General features: G+C 41.1%; 1 protein-coding gene across 1 annotated transcript; it reads right to left on the bottom strand.

The window, feature by feature from the left end:
* Nucleotides 1-928: 928 nt before the first annotated feature.
* On the bottom strand, nucleotides 929-19466 carry LOC120731622 (G-protein coupled receptor 22). Its single transcript, XM_040028723.1, has 2 exons — nucleotides 18047-19466; nucleotides 929-4898 (listed from the first exon to the last, which is right to left on the bottom strand). The coding sequence occupies exon 2, from the start codon at nucleotides 4788-4790 to the stop codon at nucleotides 3102-3104; it is 1689 nt and encodes a 562-aa protein (XP_039884657.1). The 5' UTR covers nucleotides 4791-4898; nucleotides 18047-19466; the 3' UTR covers nucleotides 929-3101.
* Between the last annotated feature and the right edge of the window lie 1573 nt (nucleotides 19467-21039).

Below are 21039 nucleotides of genomic sequence, written 5' to 3'. Positions count from 1 at the left end.
AGGGATGGAGGAATTCCCAAGTTGTCCCGATGAATCCAAACAGTTCTCTGTTAAAACTGCAGATAACTGGGTGCAATTATGATAAAGACCAATCACATTATTCATGTCTTTCTTTCATTTGTCTTAAAAGCTTTTGCTCATAATTAAAGTGACGCAAATGTCATATTTTATTCTTCTCTTTACAGATCACATCCTTGTCAAATGTTAAACAGTCTTGAGATTTGAGAGACATCACTTGAAGTGAAGACTGTTTGACCTTTCAGTATACTTGTCCGCAATAATTCTGAATGATGATCGAGTCTGTCTGTAGTAAAGGTCTTCTTGGTTGTTCGGTTAGAAATCTGTATCATTTCTATATGATCTGCTCGGCTTTGTGTTCACATTTTCCTCTCCTAGCCAAGTACCTCTAACCAATAGAAAGTTTTCTTATATAAAATATCAGAAACGGACTACTATTTGTATGGTTAGTTTTGCGACAGAATGGCAGTCTGTCCGAGGTGTACCTCGCCTCTCGACCTACGACAGCTGGGATAGGCTCCTTTCCCCCCTACAGCTCTGTTAAGGATAAGCTAAAGAGAATTGATGCATGGATGGATACTACTTGAATGGTGCTTTTCTACCATTTCTGAACAATCAAAGCGCTTTAGACTACAAGTCACATTGACACAGACATCCCTTAAGTGCTTTCTACCTATCACACTCCCTGTTGATGGATAAAGTAGGGTCATCCCGACTGCACTGACCTTTCAGCTGGTAGACAACCTGCACTACCGCTGAGCCATAACCACTTTTAAAATGACTCGACGCAGACATGTGGGAAAACAGCTTCTCCCGTGTAACTAAATTGGCTAATAATAGCAGTTCAATATTTGAGTGTTGACAAAAACAATCACCTTGGACATGATATGAGTATTGAGTGACACAGATGGACTTTGATCACCTTTTTAATACAGATGCTGTTCTGCTCTATACAATGACACATATTATAAATCTTATACAATACTAATATTTCTCTATACACATGGTCATAAATGTACAGTACAGTGTACACACATACAGTATTAACACAAATTCACTTACATGTATCTTCTCTTTACAGTAACTTTCCAGCTCACCAAGAGTTTATCACAATGGCTGATTTTCTGTCCGGCAGATGATTGTGGCCAAAGTAAAAGATTTTATTAGTATTATTATTTGGACTAAAACCTAACTCAGACTCTTTATTATTTACATCCCTGAAAAAATGTACATGAATACACAATAATTACTGCCTTCTGTCTGTCTCACAAATAGTGTAAAAGGGGTGAGGATGAAAGAGGAGATAGCCCAAAGCCCTCCGAAGGAGCACTCCAAGTCTTGAGTCCATACAAAGTTAAAAGTGTAGTCTAACTACTTAATGGACATAAATCTTTACTTACTGCAACACCCATAATACAACAGTTGATTGAGGGCTGGCTTATTGGTTGTTTTTTTTTTGTTTGTTTGTTTGTTTCATTTTTTTATTTTTTTTTTTGGTTGTTTTTTTTTTGTCCAACAAGTCTGGGAATTTGACATAAAGCCCTGAGGAGAAAAAGAGACACCAATATTGTGCAACATGTCCAGGACTCAGTCCAGAGGCGGTCTGTCTCTGTGATCATTCAAACCCCTAACCAAAAGCAGTAACTCTGCTAGCCAGAGAAACAAACAGCTAACACAAAGAGGTGTCTCGCGTCTGCGGTGATTTCACCATCGTTCTGATCTCTCAAGTTCATCATGCTTGTTAACCTGCTGTGACTTGAGAGCCTTTTATTATTGAAGTTTTCAGAAAATATTGCCCTTTAATTATCACTTTAAAAGTGAAGTTGATCCTTTTTCAGCAGTATTTTTAGCAGTTTCCTGCCATTTATACATAGTTACATATTCTCTATATCGTTCACTTTTATGTTCAGCAGCTCCCCCCCCCCCCCCGTTAATCAGAAGATTTCCTTTTGCCTTTCTGTTACACATATGTTGAAAGCCAAAAGGTCTTTGTTCACACTCTCTTTGTTCACATCCTCTGGGTCATTGCTTTGCTCGTTTATTGCACATAATCAGTGACACACGCACACATTTCTTCATTTACACAACCACGCAGCTTTTGCAAACACACATGCATACATGCACACTTGCAAACAAACGCTATCATACAAATATTCTCCATAACCGTGGTCATTAAAGTTCATTTTTCCTTAAAAACAAACAAAAAATAAAAACTCATGCCTTTTAGCTTTTGCTTGCACACATTCTTCTAAAACATGGTGTTTATTGAAAATCAGGTCTAAATCAGTTTTTTGTCTTCTTCATTTTTTGCAGTTTCCTGGTTTAGTATGAGCCTGTAAACTTTGAATCTCAATGCTTGCATTTATCTGCCTTTGATTCTCTATATGCAAACAAGTTCACTCGAAGTTGATACATTGTTGTAAACATACAGCAGGACAATCAGCACCATAAGAATACTAATAACTCAATTAAGGCATGAAAAAAATAAAGCAAAGAACGGGAAACAGAGAATTCCATTAATAATTTTGTTTTTGTCACTGAGAATATCTGTGCAGGTAGATATCGATGTGCTTTCACAGATAATGATTAAATATAGATCAATGTGCAATAATTGGATGAGTGTGTGTGCATCTACCTGTGCATATGTACATGCACATGCAAGTTGAAAGTGCACGCAGGAGCAACACTGTACTGTATGTATTCGCGGTTATCTATCCTTTACCCTACATTTGGGGTGGATGTGAGTATTATTAGCAGTCATGGCTATGATGTTGTCATAAAAAGTTTTGACTAGTATTGTCACAGAGACACACTGGCCATCTTGTCAGTCAGAAAGTGGACTAATGACAGCCTTGGTAAGGAGAGCAGACTCTAATAGAGCTCATGTTTCTCCACATCTGTATGTAGCAAGAGGCCAAGAGACTTTCTCCTGACCTTTATAAGCTAGCTGGTTGTCAGTTTTCCTCACACCCCATGGATCATTACACTTCATCTATACAATCCATCTCCATTGTCTTGGTAAGATACATATAGTTCTTCAAATTCACACACATATTCATACATCCACACTCTAAAGACCAGCCTCATTCCCTCACTGCCTCTGTGAGGCACCGATCAGTGCCATCGCTGGCCTCCACCCGCGATTTGCGATTCTTTCTTTTGCCTCCTCCCTCTACCCAAGAGTTATGAATAACTGTCCCCCCACTAGGAGCTGGGTCCACTTGCAGAAGTGAAACGACCCTTTTCTTAACACGTGTTTTGAGTGCGCGGCGCAGTTTCTGCCTGGTGAAAGCGTAGAGCAAAGGATGAAAGATGGTGGTTCCATAAGCCATCGCCAGGAAGCACAGACGGAGCCGCACCAGGCTGTCGCTCGGACCCATACACAGGATTAAAACATTGACTGCAGACAGAGGAGCCCAGCAGCCGAGGAATGTGGATATGATGATTAGGGACATTTTTAGGACGCGACGCTGACGTTCCCGACGGTCCCGGTGCCGCCGCACTGCTCGCCGCAAAGCGATGATGGCAGAAACTGAGGCCTGTACACCCATGGAGGAAGCTGGCAGTGGTGTGTTGGCGTGGGTCTGAGCTGAGGCTGAAGGTGGGGTTGGAGAAACTGGGGTGGCGGGTGTGGTTGCGATGGGGGTGGTCGCTGCAGTGCTGACAGTGGTGACTGTTGCTCCACTGTCAGACATCCCTTGGGGCATGGAGGAGAGTGGCGGGGGTGATGTCGGTGTAGGCGTGGGGGAGGGAATGAGGGAAGGATGACTGAGGTTCTGGTTCTGGTTGGAGGACACTACCTCTGTGGGCAGGCTTAAGTTCTTCTTCCTCTGCCTCCTGCAGCGTATCCTGCAGGTGGAGTCCTTTGCACGGGTACTCCTCATCATGTGAGAGCCGATGCGGATGTTGAGAGCCTGTAGGATCCTGGAGTAAGTGAACAACATAACTGCCACAGCGATAAAGAAGCAGGGCACTTGGAGGAGCAGGTGGTAATACATTGCCAAGCCTGTGTAATACCCCTGCCCTCCAACACAAAGCAATGTCCTGTTCTGCCATACTGGAGGCAGGTGTTGTGAAGGGGATGGAGGTGTAGTTGTGGGTAATAAGGAAGGGAACAGTGAGGAAAAGGTGGTGGTCTGTTCAGTGATGAGCTGAGAGTCATTGTTCTGCCTTTCCAGCTCCTCATGTTCACCATCCTCAGCCCTTGAAGAGAAGAAGTCCCCCTCAAGGAAGGGCAGGAAGAAAACGGCGAGAGACAAGGCCCACACAGTTGCCAGGAGTAGCGCAGCACGTCTGGGGGTCAGCAGACGACTGGCTGGACGCACTGAGATGTCATATCGGTCCAAGCTGATTACTAACACGTTGACTGCCGTAGCCACGCTAGTGAACGTCACACAGGCCTCATGGAAGCAGCAAAGTGTGGCCAGGCTGCTAACTCCATTTTCATTTGCTGGCAGCAGGATCACAGCCACAGTGAGTGGCAGACACAGCACGCACACCAGTATGTCGAGCACATGGAGGTTGACTGTGACCAGGTTGCTGACTGAGTCCACCAGGTTGGACTGAGCGCAGTACAGCACAAGAACGGTCAGGTTGCTGCTGAAGCCCAACACAAGCTCCAGCATCAGCACAGTGGTCAGAGACACCTGAAAGCCCAGAGGGTAGGGCGTGCTCCAGCCCTCCTCCACGCCCACCTCACTCCCTCCATCCAGCAGGCCTACCCCCTGGCCATCACTGGTCTCCAGGAGGTCACGATAGCCTTCGGTCTCCATTGACGCTGCGGCAGTCCTTTACACATAGCAACAGAGGCCGGCGTACCTGACCATGTTCCCTTCTTCTCTGGCTCAAAGGAGACAGCGATGGAGGAGATGTGGTTGTATCTAAGAAAAATAAAAAGAACAGACATGGAGGAGAAAAGAAAGAGAAAGAGAGACAGAGAGTGATCAAGCAGTTCGGCAGTCAGTTTACTCAAAAATAACGCTGCACAACAAGTACAAGTCAAACTTGTCAAATTTCACAAGCGAGGGGAAGCTACTAGCTGAAGCTACGAGGGAGGTGAAAGTGATCTCGGCAGTCGAGCGGAGTCGTGGGGTGCAGTTCAAGCTGCTGCTGATGACCCATGATGTCTCGCTGGCCTCAACAGTGAAACAACAACATGCTTCATACAGACAGTGGTAACAACTCAGGGAGGATGTGGGGCAGGATGTGTCTCGGGGTGTACGTGAAGGTCTGAATGAATTAAACAGAGACAAAGCATCTCTGAGCTGTATAGATTTTAACAATCGAGTGAAGATGTGTTTTTGTGATATACCTATAATCCACATAGTATGCAGAATTAAAAAGAAAAAAGATTCCCTCATAAACATGAGTGGGCGAATGTTTGATTCATTCTTATGCAACATACATTATGTGGGTCAGAAAGCTGGCTGGATAAAGCATATACAGATAAACAGGAATAAACCAACACACCTGCACCGTCAAGATGTCAGTGACGTACTATGTGTTGTGTCTAACATCTACCTCTACGAGTACCCATTCCTAAGTGATTAACAACCCACCTTGTGAATTTACGACATACCCGTACAAATCCAATAAGTGTCAAGCTTTGTTGTTAAATCAACTTTCTGTTTTTTTGTTTTTTTCACCGGCTATATAAAATCTTCAGCTTCTACTTTCAGGAGCAGAGGTGGCAGGAGCATTGGTAGCAAGGACATTTGCAGTGCATGTCAACATTGCAGGCAGCCAACTGAGGGTGGCAGCAGTTAATAGTTCTCACAGGGAAATGTAACGAAGACGAATAGATCAATGATCCACAGACAGTGGCGCACAAACAATGCTATCAGAGAAAGACCAGCTCCCCTGGCATCCTCTCTCCACACCCCCTCTTTCTCCTTCTCCTTCCTACATCCTCCACATCCCTTTCTACTCTGTTGCCTTTCAGTTTGCTGGCTGACTGCTTTGCATGTACAGCATGTTATTCACGGCTGGTTGGATGCTCTCCTGCATTAGAGGGAATCATACAAAGTGATTAGGTCAAGAGAAGATGCCTTCATGATTTTCTTTAAGGAATTAAAGTATTCCCTCGAGTGTCTGTCTAAAGAAGAGCTACAGATCAGCGGCAGCGCTGACCCAAGCTTTCCTCTGCCACACTTTTTGTTCTCACCCTCTTGTTTGCCCTTTTCTCGTTGTTTTATTTCACAGTTTCCCTCCCATTTGTCATGTGGAAAGCACCTGCAGGCAGAGCAGGACTCAATGCGGAACAGTGGTCTATCTTAATTCGCTAATGGGTTTCATGGGGTTTGCGGTGGTGCTGGAACATTGATTTAAAGCATCATCGATCTGCCAATTTAACAAGCCTGAGGCGAGGGAGCACATAAACACACTTCCTGTCACACCCTCCCAAGTGTACCTGTGGTCTCATTTTGATTTTGAGAGGCCGGATAAAACAGTTATGAGTGACTGTGTTCAATTCCTGTGTTTTAACTACAGTTTAAGATGTTTTCTTTACTTTATCATTATCACGCATGGCTCAGGGGACCGAAAGTAAAATGTGGTGTTTTCCACTTTTATTATTGAAGTTTTTATGATTTTTATGATTATTTTTTCAGAATCATAAAAACTGAATCAATTCACAGACCTCATCACAGGAGTGAAACTTTAAAACTAAGTGAGCTTAGATCTTTTAATGTTAGCGATATTGGTTATGTTTGTCTTTGATCAATATGGCGAACAACATGCTGCAACAGAGTGTCATGGAGCTAACACTCACTTAAACCAATCGCAGTGGCAACATTGTCAGCACTGTGCTTTCCAGCACATGTGAGTGTTGTTTAACCACTGTGGCAAATTAGGGTTGGGAAAGACTTTTAAATCAATAAATGGCTGACATAAACTGAAAGGTGTAACACAACAGTCACCTGTCACCTAAACTGTATTTTTCACAGACATTGCGACAACAAAACAGAGAATAAAATTATCCACAAGTCAATCTCTTTCAGCAAACACCAGGTCATCATTTTTTACTCTTAACTGTCCTGCCAATAATTACAAGAGGATGACTGTGTAGCGGGCCGGCAAAGAGCAGACGGCATAGCTTTCAACAAGTGCAATTTATCCTTTTCTATGGCTAATGACTCCTGCGACAGAGGATACTTGGGATGAAGCCGTAAGAGTTACAAAGGGACAGAGGCAATAGAGTAGAAAACATCAAAGTTAGCATGTGTTTGCTCCCAGCAAGACAAAATGTCAGAAGGCCTTTATATGAGCAGCTGTGACTTCGACCTGCGGGCAGCAAAACTGACAATAACCTAGTTTTTACAGGGACGTGGGGAGAATAAAATTAAAGCAGACAGACGGGTAAACTTTGGGGAGTTTTTATAAAAATCACAGGTGTTTCTGTTCTTTTAGTGAGAACTTAAAACACTAAGGTTCACCTGAGGTTGCTCGTGCAAGTCGTTATTGCAATAACTGAAGAAAGTTGCAAGAATCATCATCAATCAATTTATTTCTTTAGTTCTAACAAGTGTTTTGTGTTATTGTGGCATCCTTTTTGCAATCAGTCACAGGGTGTGGGTGTTGTGAGAAAGTGGGTTGTTGGGTTGAGTGAGTTGTGGCAACAGAAGATGGCTGTAAACAAGGGGAAACTTTGCCAGCTGAAATTACATCAACAGTGTGATTGCCAATTTAGACAGGCGGGGGAACGACAGGAAAAACAAACTTAGAGGTACAAATTGTACGATTGCTTGAAAGTTTGAAAAAAGAGGTGGAAGTTAAAGAAAGGAACAGATTTTTGGATTGATTGTAAACCCAACATTAACTGCTAGGATGTCTGTGTATTGTGTTGCATAGATGTCCACTGAAGTTAACCAGCTAGTGCCAGAACCATAAACATAGCCAGCATGACATTACTCGAGCACACATGTAACTGTTAATAACAAGAAAAAAAAATGACATAAATTATTAAGAAGATAATAAATAAAATACAGATGTCTGATCACAAAACAACAGGTGAATGTTTTTTGCAATGTCCAAGGCTTGTTTACTTTTTATGTTTCATGTCTTCTTAAAAATCAATCATGTTATTCCTGAAAATTATGCCCGTTATTTAAGAAACAGCATCTGTGGATAAATTGTTTGGCCATAATAACAAAGATGTGGTACAGTAATTCCCTTTTCCTGTCCATCATTTTAAGACCAAGTTTAATATCGTTAAATTCTAATATGGGTGCTTGATAGTATTTTTCAGAAAACCAATTTTGAAGTGTTATCCAAAAGGTTTGAGCGTAATTACAATCAAAAAACAGATCCTTTGAAGTTTCAATCTCTAAATCCCAAAAAGTACAGGTATTTCTGTTAATGTTGAATCTCTGTCTCAAAGATTAATGTCATTAATGATTTTAAAGTAAGTGGTAGACAGTTATACCAGATACCCTTTCTGGTTTTCAGCTGGGCTTGAACCAGCATCATTTTGATTAACAAAGCAAATACGTAAGCCACTACTGAGCACAACAAAGTGGGCTCAGGCGACGTGGCCCGAGCCCATGGACTCAGAAGGACAGTGCTTACAGAGGAAGACAGAAAGCCTCTTCCTGAAACCACAGCTATCGTCTTCTGGTGGTCTTCAGATCGAATGCAGGGTTAATGCACTTCTGCATTGGCTTAATGTTTGTGCTCCAGAAGCTACGTCAATGTTTTATAGAGTCTATGGCCTGAACATACCCTTGTAGAACACCACTTTGTACTTAAACATGGGACAGTAAGTCAAGTGTCCACTCTGCCCACAATCGAGGGAGGACAAGCGTTGCTGCCTAGAGATAAATTCTTTCCATTGTCTCTGATTTCAACCTTTTGGGCCATCGTTGTGGAGAGCAGGCAGTTGATAAATTAAACAGTAAATACAACAATGTTTGAGAACAGGGTTAAAGAGACAGGGCTGTCTGTCTCTGGTCTGTTTTTCCCTGCGAAACTCTCGTCGCACTTATGCCTCCTTGCACACCATTTACCACATCCTCTCCTCCCAGCCATCATAGTCAAGCCATCAGATCATGCTGTAGCACTGTCTGGCAACACAAACACCAGCTACCCCTGCATTAATGTGCCTTAGAATTAAAGTTTGGCTAAGAAACTTTTTTTTTTTTAAGTATTCCTTCAGCCCTGAAACAAAGTATCCCACTTATTACATTTTTAAGGCATGTACAAAATTTTACATTGCAAAACGACTTTGCCTTTAGTGGTAAACCAGGCAAATAAATCTGAGAAGCAATTTTAAAGTTTAATGCAGCAGCACTGTTCAATTCTGCTAAATTGGTTTGGGTAGCCCCACGGGTCTTCTCTTATCAATCACCAGCAGAATTTACAATCATGTACTGAAAGCGAAATACAATGACTGCTTGGTTCGGTGCGGAACCGAATGAGTAGCTGTCATCGGGAGATTTTACTCAGGCTTTACAGATGTTTTCATCACATCTGGTCTCTCATTTACTGTAGCTTGTATGACTCTCTCCAAAACAACAAACTGTGTCCTAGATTTCACAGCTTCCTGGGCCCTGCTGTCGGGGTCGTTATAGGTGTTGGGCAGGAGATGACAAGCTGTCAAGCCTGTTCTCACATTATCAGAGGGTGAATAGTAAAGCAGATCCCGTTAGTGCCAAAAACTTCAGTTTCCTCCTTTCTTTTCGAACTTTCCTCCTGCTTTGTGATCTTGCATTCACTCTGCACACAGGTACAAACAAGCTCTCCATGTATTTAATTTGTACTCCTGACAACAAGTTTGCTGCCAGAGGCTTAATTACTTCTTCCCAGCACAAGACAAACAGTCGGCATGCTCGCGTCCCAGGCATCATCTAAAACAACATGGCGTGAGGTGTTTCTTGCCATATTTCTTACTGTGAGAGAGCGAGGAAAAGGAGAAAAATAGATGAAGAAAAGGTTGTATATAAATAATTATAGCAAGAGTACAATACATTGTTCCAATCGCAGCTAGCAGGGAGCTGACAAAATCCACCCTGCTCAAGTTCAGAGTGAAGCAGTAGCTCAGTAGAAGTCAAGATAAAATTCAGGTTCCAAGTTAATGGCACAGCTCTTTGCCACCTGTGTTTACTCAACCGCTGTTTTTATATTTTTTACTGCTTTCCTTTCATTGAACTTGGCTTCGAGACCCAACTTTGTAAAAACACTATAAAGTCATTTCCATTATGCTACCTCAATTGGTAAAGTCACTTGACATTCACTTCAAAACTAGTAGAACTCCCTGGACATGAACCACACACACATTTTCCTTGCAAGTCTGCAGTGAAGCACAAACAGTTTATTGAATCTGGTCCTGCGTGTCGTGACCTCAGTCCATCGTGCTGCTGCGTGGCAGGGTATCTGCAGTACCTGCTGCTGCTGAAAGTGCTGATCTGTGCCTAGGATCATGTTCCAATTTTCACCTCAGTCCTAGGCAATATAGAAGTGACAGTGGTTGGTATGTATGAGACTTGGGATGATGGGCCAATTATGTAAAAAAAACAGAAAGCTTTTAGTGCTCAAACTGCATCTATCTGAGGAAGAAACTAATTTTTACAGAAGACAATATCCACAGAATCTCTGCAGAGTTTGTTGTCTTTGGGTGATTCATGAATCTGAGTGTAAGTTGGAAAAATAAGACAAAGGTGTCAAAGGTTGAATATGAAATGGAGGCACTTCAGGATGACAGATATACAGCTCTTTTTTTTCCCATGCAGTAAGCAGTACTTTTACTGGCACTGTGGATTGATTTAAGTTAGTCAACTTGGTGTCTCCTACTGCAAGAAGTTCTTAAGTTCTCCTGATGGACTTAAATATCTCTTTTAATTTGTTTAAAACTATTTAACTGTGCTGCGTCACATTGGCGACCTGTCCAGGGTGTACTCCACCACTTGCCTTATGGTAGCAAGGATAGACTCCAGCCCTTCCACAGCCCTGATAAGAATAAGTGGATGAGAATGGATGGATGGATATTTAACTGTGACTCTCTCCTCAAGGATGGAGATCGTCAGATTGTCAGTGTTCTTATGTAAATGTCGAGGCTCTTACCAAAAGCGATGAGAGAAGGAAAATGTTATAATATTAACCTGTACCAAGAGAGCACTGCCTCTGAGTACAAAGATGGAAGCTTCATTGTACTATGGCTTATTTAGGTTCCTATCTACAATATGGAAAAACTGTTATCTCCTTTTCTGATGGATTTTTCCTTGTAAAATGTCAGTACAAAATGGTAAAATGTGAACAAAGGCTTTGTTCTTTGATTCGACAAGACTATCACCAAAAGTTGACATTTAGGGAAGAAAGTAAATCAGTAGGGAGAGTGATAGGACAGGGGAGGAGATAAGGAGGGGGGAAAGTGAATGCAAACAGGATGATGGCGGATGCGGCACGCTGACTCATGGTTTTCTTAGGTATTCCTGATGTCCGCAACAAGACAATCGATCAAAGGCTTAACTTTCCCATGTAATTCATCTCGCAGCACTAAGGGCAAGCAGCCACCAGCTGGGCAGCAGCATCCCTGGCAGGCTCCCAGTAAAGCAGCCTGGACAGGCCAGCAATAGATCCAGTTCAGTGAGAGCACCAACCTACCTAATGTGCTCCTCATCAGGACAGCTTTCGGAACTTCGGGAGAAACGCACACAACAACATCATTATTGTGTGCTTGTTACAGGTGGAAATATCCACCTGTAACTCAACAACACTTCTCTTAAGTGAGGCCAAACAATCACAAACCCATAAAAATTTCAAAATGGGCTATCATAAATCCTACCAAGCTTACCAAAGACATACAAGCACACGATGTAGTCCACAATGTATTACTAACTGCCACCCACTGCCAGCCCACGTCTCTGCTTGCTCTCCCTGCCCGTCTGCACTCCACAGATACAGTGAAAGATGGATTGCTATCTGAGGTGAATGACATGTTGTGTGCTTAAGAAACTGCTGAATCCCAGCCACACAAGTGGAGGAGAAAGGTATGGGGGTAGCAGGAGGTAAGATAAAAGCAGGAGGTAGGTGCAGTGAGGGAGTGATGGATAGGAGGGAGGCTTAGGGGTGTGCAGATGGATGCTGAGTTGTGTGCTTGCTCGAGGGGAAAGTCTGCTCCCCGCTCACTACCACAATCCATTTCTCCTTTGAATAGTTGCAGCATCACCCCCCTACACCATCTATCTTACAACCAGCACATGGCTCTTTGCTTTTATACTCTACAATATCTTTGTGTAATCCCTCAAGACCTTCAGGACAGACTGTGATTTTTAATATTAAACTAGCTTTATAATGTAACTGTGCAAGGAGCCTCCCATGGATTACACAAATTACATCAGAGACGCATAAAATAACACAACACTAGAATATCCAGACATCTTCTATATGATACATTATTTCTGACAGGTTGCTACCTTGACATTAATAAAGATGCCATGCTAGGCAGGTATGTAATCTATTAGTTCAGCTCTGTATAGAAATAAGACTCTGGTCCCTAAACAGCTCTGGTCCACAGGGTGTGAGACATCGTTACCACCTGACAGCACGTTCGATGGATTTCATTTGGCTCCCCCTTTCGTTAAAGATACTCCTCTATATCATCTATCCAGCTCTAAACTGTCAAGCCCATAATTTTGTTATTGCACACACCACCCATCAATAAGCACTAATCAAGGCTGCTGTGCAATCACAGCTTTCTAAAAGAAGCAGCGATTAAAATCAAGTGTGAGAGCTGGTCAAAGCATAAATAAAACACAATAATAACAATAACAATAATGATGATGATGATGATGATGATGATGATGATGAGGTGGAGGAGGAGGCTGTCCACTGCCACATAATGACAGAATGGAAAGGATTAGCAATTATATAAGACAACAAAACAGGATAGATAAATGCTGCTTCATTTCTTATGTGCTCTAAAGTGATTGTGATTAGCAATGTGTCCCTCCACTTTTCCATTTCAGCAGCATTTTCCACCAGGAATAATGGCCAGTCTGAATGGAGTCATCACGCTCAAGTGCTGTGCCCACCTCTCATGATTTATATTGTACTGGAGTGTTGTGAATAAATAGTCAAGTCACAGTGTGAGCTCTGCGGCCACTTTAATGACACTCTGGTAATGCCAAACCAGCAGCTGTGTGATAACAGGCTTAGCGCCACTTATTTAGCACAGAGTAGCTTGAATCCATGTTATTTTACACATATCTACATTGCCACACTAAATGTATCAATTCATAAATGCTCAAAGTCTCAGACAAACATGAGCTTTTATCCCAGGATGGTGGGATTGGTCTTTCTTTATCCTTTAATAAAAGGGTGACTCTTATTTTATTTATTGCTGAAAACTTGCATTAGATTTAGTTACCAAATTATCTAGTACATAACCTGTGGAAACAGTTAGATTATGTCTGCAAACACAGAAAGAAACATCATCATTTATATCTTAAAGATGACAGGGCTTCGGGCATACATAGCAAAAATTTTGCATTCAAAGTTTTATATCAGGGGTTCATAAATAGTGGACAGTTAAAGATGCTGTTTAGCTGCCTTGGGGGAATCTGGAGTTCCATAATATTTGGATATTCAGTATGAAATTTCTGTTTTTCTCTGGGAAGGCATCCAGCATTGTTTCAACAGAGTAAATCCTGACAAGTGCATTAATTGGGTTTACACACTTAAGTTTTTCCTCCATCTGGAAAGATTGCTTAACACAGCAGAATAAACAATAGTGTACATGTAAAGAAAAGTATCCCCACACACATGAAGGCTTATTGTGCAAGATTTGAATCAATGATGCAGTGATTGTATTTTTGTTTTTTTAACACAAAACAGCAAGTTGGATTGTGGCTCCTTTATTTTCTTTGCATTTGCAAAGAGAGAGATAAGATCTTTTTCACTGTGTTCTGTGGAGTCATATGCTAAACAAGCATATTTTCATGTTATCAATCCTGACTAGGCTCAGTTCACTGCACAATAACATCGAATTTGGTTAATTCTTTTAGGCTTATCGAAATGTTTTGCATGTTTCCCTGCAATCGTTGGCTCATTAAGGTTGTATCAGTGGAAAAGCATAAAAGCATGAGACCATTGTCGCTCTCTGATTTGTGCATGAGCAGCTTTGTACAAGCAAAAACAGCAACTCAAGCATAACGACACTGCTCCACTGCACTACTAATGGTCAAAATCTCAAAAAAGGGTGTAAAAGAAAGTGACCCACTGAAACTGTGTGTCAGCAACAGAGCAGCTATTTTATTTTATTTTTTTTTTTTTTTTTATTTATCATTCAAAGCTAATGGGACAATTTTGCACTAATGTAGTGCTCCCAGTCAGATTAAACTAAACCTGACCTTGCTTTCAATCAGTGCCTACAGAGAGAGAAATCTCTCTATGCACTCTCTCTCTCTCTGCTCTTTGAAGCAGACTCACACTCAATGTCCACTCAGTGCCTGAGCTTAGGAGAACTGGGGAGCAGCTCAAGAGGTCCAAAAGCTGAAAATTAAAGAAAAAAAAAAGATTTGAAAGCATTTCAGTGCAGTGGAGTAAATCTAAGTGATGATGAAGTTGTCTGCACCAGGTTAAAATGATTGAGCTATCTCACTCTAGAAGGCAATTAAATCTCAATTAATTTCATTCATCTCCTGCAGACAGGACATGATTGGCCAAGAGGGGAACGATTCACTGTAAGCATCTATATTGATGACATTTAGAAGTTTAATCTGAGAAAGGGAACACAAACACATGCTCAAACATGGTGTACATAACACCATAATTTCTATACACACCTTCAGCCAATGTAGCAGAGGTATATGTACATGTAATTATATTACATCATAAGCAAATATGTTATGTAAGCAAAGCAAAAACAAAAACCTGCAGTGTTAGTATACAGACGGGTGGAATAATGGAGTTCTCTTCCTTGTTGCTTCTGCCTGTCTTTACTTGATAGTCTGTTTACACATGCTCACTACACTCTGCTTTTCTAATGATGTATTGTTCCATCCTCACTCTATATTTGCTCTTCGTGTGCTGTGCTTCTACTATCATCCCCCTCATCTGCTTCACCTATCTGTTTCTCTACACTCACACACATCAAGGAACAGTGTTATTTGGAAATTAGGTTTAGTGTGGATTTTAATTTCACACAGTGACCGGTGGTGCACTGAAAAGAAGCAAGAGCAATCTCAGCCATCATTTATCACTCTATCTGTGGACAAGGAAGTTAATGGCATTTATTAAGTCTTGAGTTTTCTTTGTTGTGCTATTCCCAAGGCTGCTTTTCTTTAAAAAATATTTTTAATTTCTGACAATTTTATGCACGAATGTGGGCGCATTTATACCTCATGTTCAAAAATAGCACAGAGGTCTGACAGCTTTTATCAATGATTCAGGTTAACCGAAAAAAGGATGTGACCAGTGCAGTGGAAATATTGTTCTAATTAGGTACATACAAATATAGACACTGTTTGATTAATTTAACTACAGATGTCCTTAATTACAGCTGCTTTTAAACCTTGCTGGAGGCTTGGACAGCAGTAAATTAGATTTTCAGTGACTGCAGAGTGATTTTGCACACATCCATCAAAACGTATTCACGACAAACAAGCAAACAAAAATTGAACGTGACACTTAACTCGTTGAAAGTTTCATTGACAATTAAACACAAATTTGACACATTCCTTACATATAAAAAGTAAAGGGATATAATAAAACAATCAGTTGTGTTAGAACAAGATTCTGCCAACAGAGAAACTGGGAACTTACTATAGCAAAGGAACAGCTCTCCCATAAATCTTGTGTACTTTTCCCACACTGATGTTGTCCTGCAGTACCCTTTAATCATCTCCACTTCAGTGTTGATATATAAATCAGCATGTCAGATTATAAGTACAGTACTCCATTGCTTATTGCGCTGAAACAAATTATTGCTGCTTTTGACTGTGCTGCGACATCTAGAGTGACATGCGTGATGCGTCCCCACCAGCAGCATCAAAGCTCCTCTATAAATACACGCATAATCGCAAACACATAATGACCCATATGCAAAGCAAACATACAAGCTGCTACTATATAAGAGTGAATGGAAATGGAAAAACACTGAAACAATTAGCCCTTTTGAGACTCACAGCGGGGAATGCAAAAGAAACAGAGCTCTTAAATGAGCACACATGTACAAAAACAAGGTTTTCACTCGTAGTTTTTTGCATGCTTGTACTCCTGATACATGACACTCAACATGAAGCTACATGTGAAATACATCTATCTGTCTTGTGTAACATACAATTTAACAACAGAGAGAGTTCATCTTTTTTGTTATTACAAGACTTTTTAAAAACAGGTTTTATTGTTATGTTCCAAATCAAGTTACTATATATGCATCTTTGTCCAAAAAAGGGTTAAAAGTTACCAAAACTGATATGGTTGTGTTCCTGAAGAGTACTCTTCAAGCCCCTTTTAGCTGGATTTTGAATGCGTTTTGTTTATCTTTGTAAAAAATAAACAGTGACCCCCCTTTTATATGTATTTTTTTCTAGTTAGATTCACTGAGATAAAAACAATGCCCCAGTATTTTAGGCTGAGCTCAGCAGAAATTGTAATTAGCTGACACATTATTGCAGTATATATAGCGCTAGGTGTTACAAGTGATTACGACATGTCAGAGGGTGTGTGAAAGAGGAATTCAGTGCAATAATGCGGGAGAATGTGAGAAATGAGTGAACAAAAAAAGTTGATAAAAATTCTTAATTCATATTAATGAATTAATTAATGCAATAATAAAAAGCTTCCTGCTATGCACAAATATGATTCTATGTAGCAAAATATTTTCCTTCATTTTTATCATGCAGATGACTTCTTGCAAACGGGCAGCACCACTGTAACTACTGGAAAATGTGTTGCTTTGCAGGTGCAAAGTTGTTTGGCAGACAGAAACCTATCTCACAAGACCAGTGTACCAATGCTCTCCTATTTTATATCTAATGAAGAAGAGAGGAGTGTTTAAAACAGTCCTGCTCCTCACTCAAAGAGACAGTCTGCGGGAAACTATCAACATAATAATGTAGACTTTAAAAAACATTGCTATTTCCTCCAGGAAATTTAAGGTAGACCGGGGAGCTTAACGGTGAGACATCATCACATTTTTTTTTCTTTTTACATAAAATCAAAACTCTACAGCACAAACCATCCAGTCATTAATATTGATATTTTTCGCAGGCTTTGATGAAGGGCAGCAGCTCGGCCAAAAATATTATGCTATTAAGCATATATGCATAAATGTAAGATATGTAAATAAATGCAGGAGAGCCTTGATAAAATGTCCTTTGAAATCATGATATCAGTGGGTTATAACAGTTGGAGACCAACAAATCATGTTTAATGTGGAATAATTTTATCTGACTAAAACATTAAACGTCAAAACGTTAGTTTATGCACCGAGTCCTCGCTCTTAAAACGATCAAACGGTGCACCTTCACCAAGCGTGGCGCATGCATGTGGCTGAAGCATAACAATCACTGTGGGTCTCTGAAAAATGGGGGACTTGGAGGATGAAAATCATCATCTGATCATATTCAAAAAGAATCAGAGAAAAAGAGCAAAAAACAGCACAGTGCCCCCCCCCCCAAAAAAAAGAAACAAGAAAAAAAGGTTTGATTTAGATTTATTTTTTACTGCAATACAAGAAACTTATTGTCTGCTGTTACTGAACAGAACGATGAAGCCTATCTACACCGTCACAAACTGAAAGATTGCTGTCCTGCTGATCACTTTATATTTGAGAACGAAAAAAAGCGATTAAAAAGATCCCCCTAATGTGCTGTTCTGACACCAGGGTGATTTGTTATTGTTGCCTGTAAGATGCAATAAAACTGTCTTATCCCGCCATAAGAGACCCAGCATTTGTTTTATTTTGCAGTATCCGTTTGACAGCCAAAAACCTTTCTAGTCAAATGAGACTAGTATCTTATGCCTAAGATACTAGGAATTAATAAAAGCAAGTCTAATGAGAAAAAGTGCCTTAGACAGATGTTAAACTTACCAGCTTGGTTAATGGGAATTCCCTTTACATCCTACTGCAGGTGTCGGTGCGCTGCGCTTTCTCGAGCACTGGACCCCCGATTCACTCCAGCTCTCTCCAGGACAGCCGGCTGTCAGCCAAAAACGTGACCGGAATAATTTGCCTCCGTTTTGTCATAAATATTACAACGGGAGGGGGGGAAACCCTTCACGGCTGCGGATACGGGGCGCAGCCAGTGGCTGCTGTGCGCTCACGAATAAGGTAAGATGAGAGTGTGTCTTGGCGTTTTTCTTAGCCTCCCCCATTCAACAAGGCGCGTTACACCTGTCCACTTATTCCGCGGACTTGTACAGCATCCCACGCAAGGACCGGCCAAACGCATGATCATGCGCTAACCGCTCGCTGGAGCGCAGTCGCCGCTCCATCCCAGCGACCAATACGGTGATCTGCAAGCGGAGGGTGGAGGGAGGATGGAAAGGGGGGTTTTCGTTGGAAGGGGTGGAGACAGGGATGCAGGAGGAGCGGTGGGGGGCTGGTGTGTGTGTGTGTGTGTAAGATGGTAGCCTTTCACAAGGACGACCTGAAATTCCTCAAGGATGAGCGCTCTTCTGTAGTAATTCAGTGAGATTTCCCAGTCTCCTACCCTCCCTCTCGCAAAACATTAGGCACACTTCACATGTCTCCCTCAAAGGAAAATGACTGGATATATTCTTGACATGATAATATCACTTTGCCCCGCCACCATTGTGAAGGAGGCTATTTGAGGGTCTGTCTTGGTTGCACTGGGGGCTGTACAGTGAATGTCTGCACAGCTCATATCAGATTCAGAATTTTCATGTGCATGGTGCTGCTGGTGCAGCTGGTAGATAAGCTGGTTAAAGAACAGATTCATGAAGTTTAACATCATAAATCACACAAGACTGCCATCCACTGTAAGCCACATCCTTCTATCTGCTACACTGTGAACAGTGTGCCATTAGCTCTGTGCAGGGATCAAGGTCACCCACTGATAAATGTGTGACCTTGAGCACAGAGTCGATATAAGGTCCCTTGACAGCGCAGTTCTCATGGCACTGTTTGTTTTAGGGGCTTAAATCACAATGCAAGTATCTGTAACATAATGTGCAAAGGTGGATTTAGATAAAAGGTATGTGCACTTGGCAGTCTCTAAAGGGGAGCTGGGGCAGCTGATGTCAGCTGTTCTTTGTTCATAAACTCCCACAGGGCGAAAAAAACAAACAAACAAAAAACATTAAGGCGCTTTCTCATGTTCAAATGTGTTAGGAAAGCAAAAATAATTACTAAACACACTTTGAATAGTTAAATGCTTCTTGAACCTTTTACACCTGCGTCTGAAATTTCAGCGATGACTCATGTATGCTAGAGGCATACAGATGTAACAGATGGTGGAATCATTTCTGAATGACAAACCTTTAATGTTTTAAAAAAAAATAATTAGTCATCTGTTGGATCAACATATTCTTTAGAGAAGAGTTTAGTTTTTCTTGTGTGAAAATGTTTAGGTTAGTTTGATTTTATTAGTTTTAGTCATTTCATTCAACAATCAAATACTAAAAATAAGAATATTGCATCAATATATTAATTTACTTTAGTTTTCCAAGTTAACAAAATTGTATCAGATAGTTAACGTTGTTTTTTTAAATAACAAGATGTATACAGCAAATAAATGGACTGGTTCTTATACAATACTTTTCTGCCCTGTTTGAGCACTCAAAGTGTTTATTACAAGCGCCATTCACACCAGATTTTTTTTCTCTATGCTTAAGGGCTTTCTGTCTAACATTCATACACATTACACACATATGGCTTAATAGACTGGTAAGGAGGGCCAGTCTGTCCTGGACAATTCCCCTGATTACATAGAGGTGGTGGGTGAGAGGAGGATGTTAGCCAATCTCATATCCATTATGAACAACACCTCTCACCTGCTGCATTCGACTGTAGAGGCCCTGAGCAGCTCCTTCAGCTGTAAACTGCAGAGTGCTATCACAGCTCCTTCATGTACATTACACATATTCAAGTTTTTGCCTTTTAAAAAGATAATTTATACCTTTTTCTTATTTATTTACATTTTTAATGTGTCTAATATATCCCTAATTCACTTTTTCTTGCTGACCATTGTGCTTCTGTAACAACTGAATTTTCCCAGTGTGCGATAAATAAAGTCTATGTTATTCACACTCTGATGAACACTATGGGAGCAGGTTGGGGTTCAGTATATTCCCCAAGCATGATTTGGTATGCACAGAGGGATCAAACCACCAGCCTTCCAATTACTTCCTGAGCCACAACCACCCCACAAGCGAACCGCAACAGTTCACTTAGCTCACGACAAAGACTGACCTGACTGACCAAAATGGTTGAAGCTTTGTGCAATGACCTAGTGATCTCATTCCTTTTGGTCTGGGACCAACTGGTAACTGTTAGAAATCATCAAAAAATCACAAATTGATTGTCATTTACATACACAGAAACAAACGTCTTACATTCAATATCGAGGCAGAACCTCATAGATCTGAAACAGAATTTCAGGAATTCCTCAACAAATAGTGGCACAGTTGCTGCGGGACAGCAAGTGCAAAATGACACGGATGCTCGGTAACACAATAACCACAATACAAATACCTGGCAACCAGCTGAGTTGAGTCACCTATTGCAAAGTGACGTCTATCAGACAAATAGATATCATGTAGAGTCAGTGCAGACTGACTTAGTTTGATTGAAACATGTTGGAAATTGCATTTATCCTTAAATTAAATGGCAATTATTTGCAAACTGTCTGAGAGGGATTTCAGTGTGTCCAAATCAGATCGGGATGGTTCAGACAGAGGCTGCTGTGTTGCAAGCTCAACCTCTGGGTATTCACTTGGTTGCAGCAACTACTTGCAATATGTCACTGAGTGTGAAAAAAATCAGTGCAATCACCAGGCAAGTACAGATTGTTTCTAGTCGCAGTGAGCATGCAGTCTTATTTTTACTCTAGTGTGACTGAG

The sequence above is a fragment of the Simochromis diagramma genome, unplaced genomic scaffold (genome assembly GCF_900408965.1).
Source record: "Simochromis diagramma unplaced genomic scaffold, fSimDia1.1 OVJJ01000483.1, whole genome shotgun sequence".
NCBI lineage: Eukaryota > Metazoa > Chordata > Actinopteri > Cichliformes > Cichlidae > Simochromis > Simochromis diagramma.
Note: the sequence above shows the minus strand (reverse complement) of the source record. Positions and strands in the feature narration are given on the sequence as shown.

What these genes read in the sequence shown, in the direction of transcription:
- LOC120731622 (XM_040028723.1), bottom strand. Translation starts at nt 4,790, where the DNA reads ATGGAGACCGAAGGCTATCGTGACCTCCTGGAGACCAGTGATGGCCAG.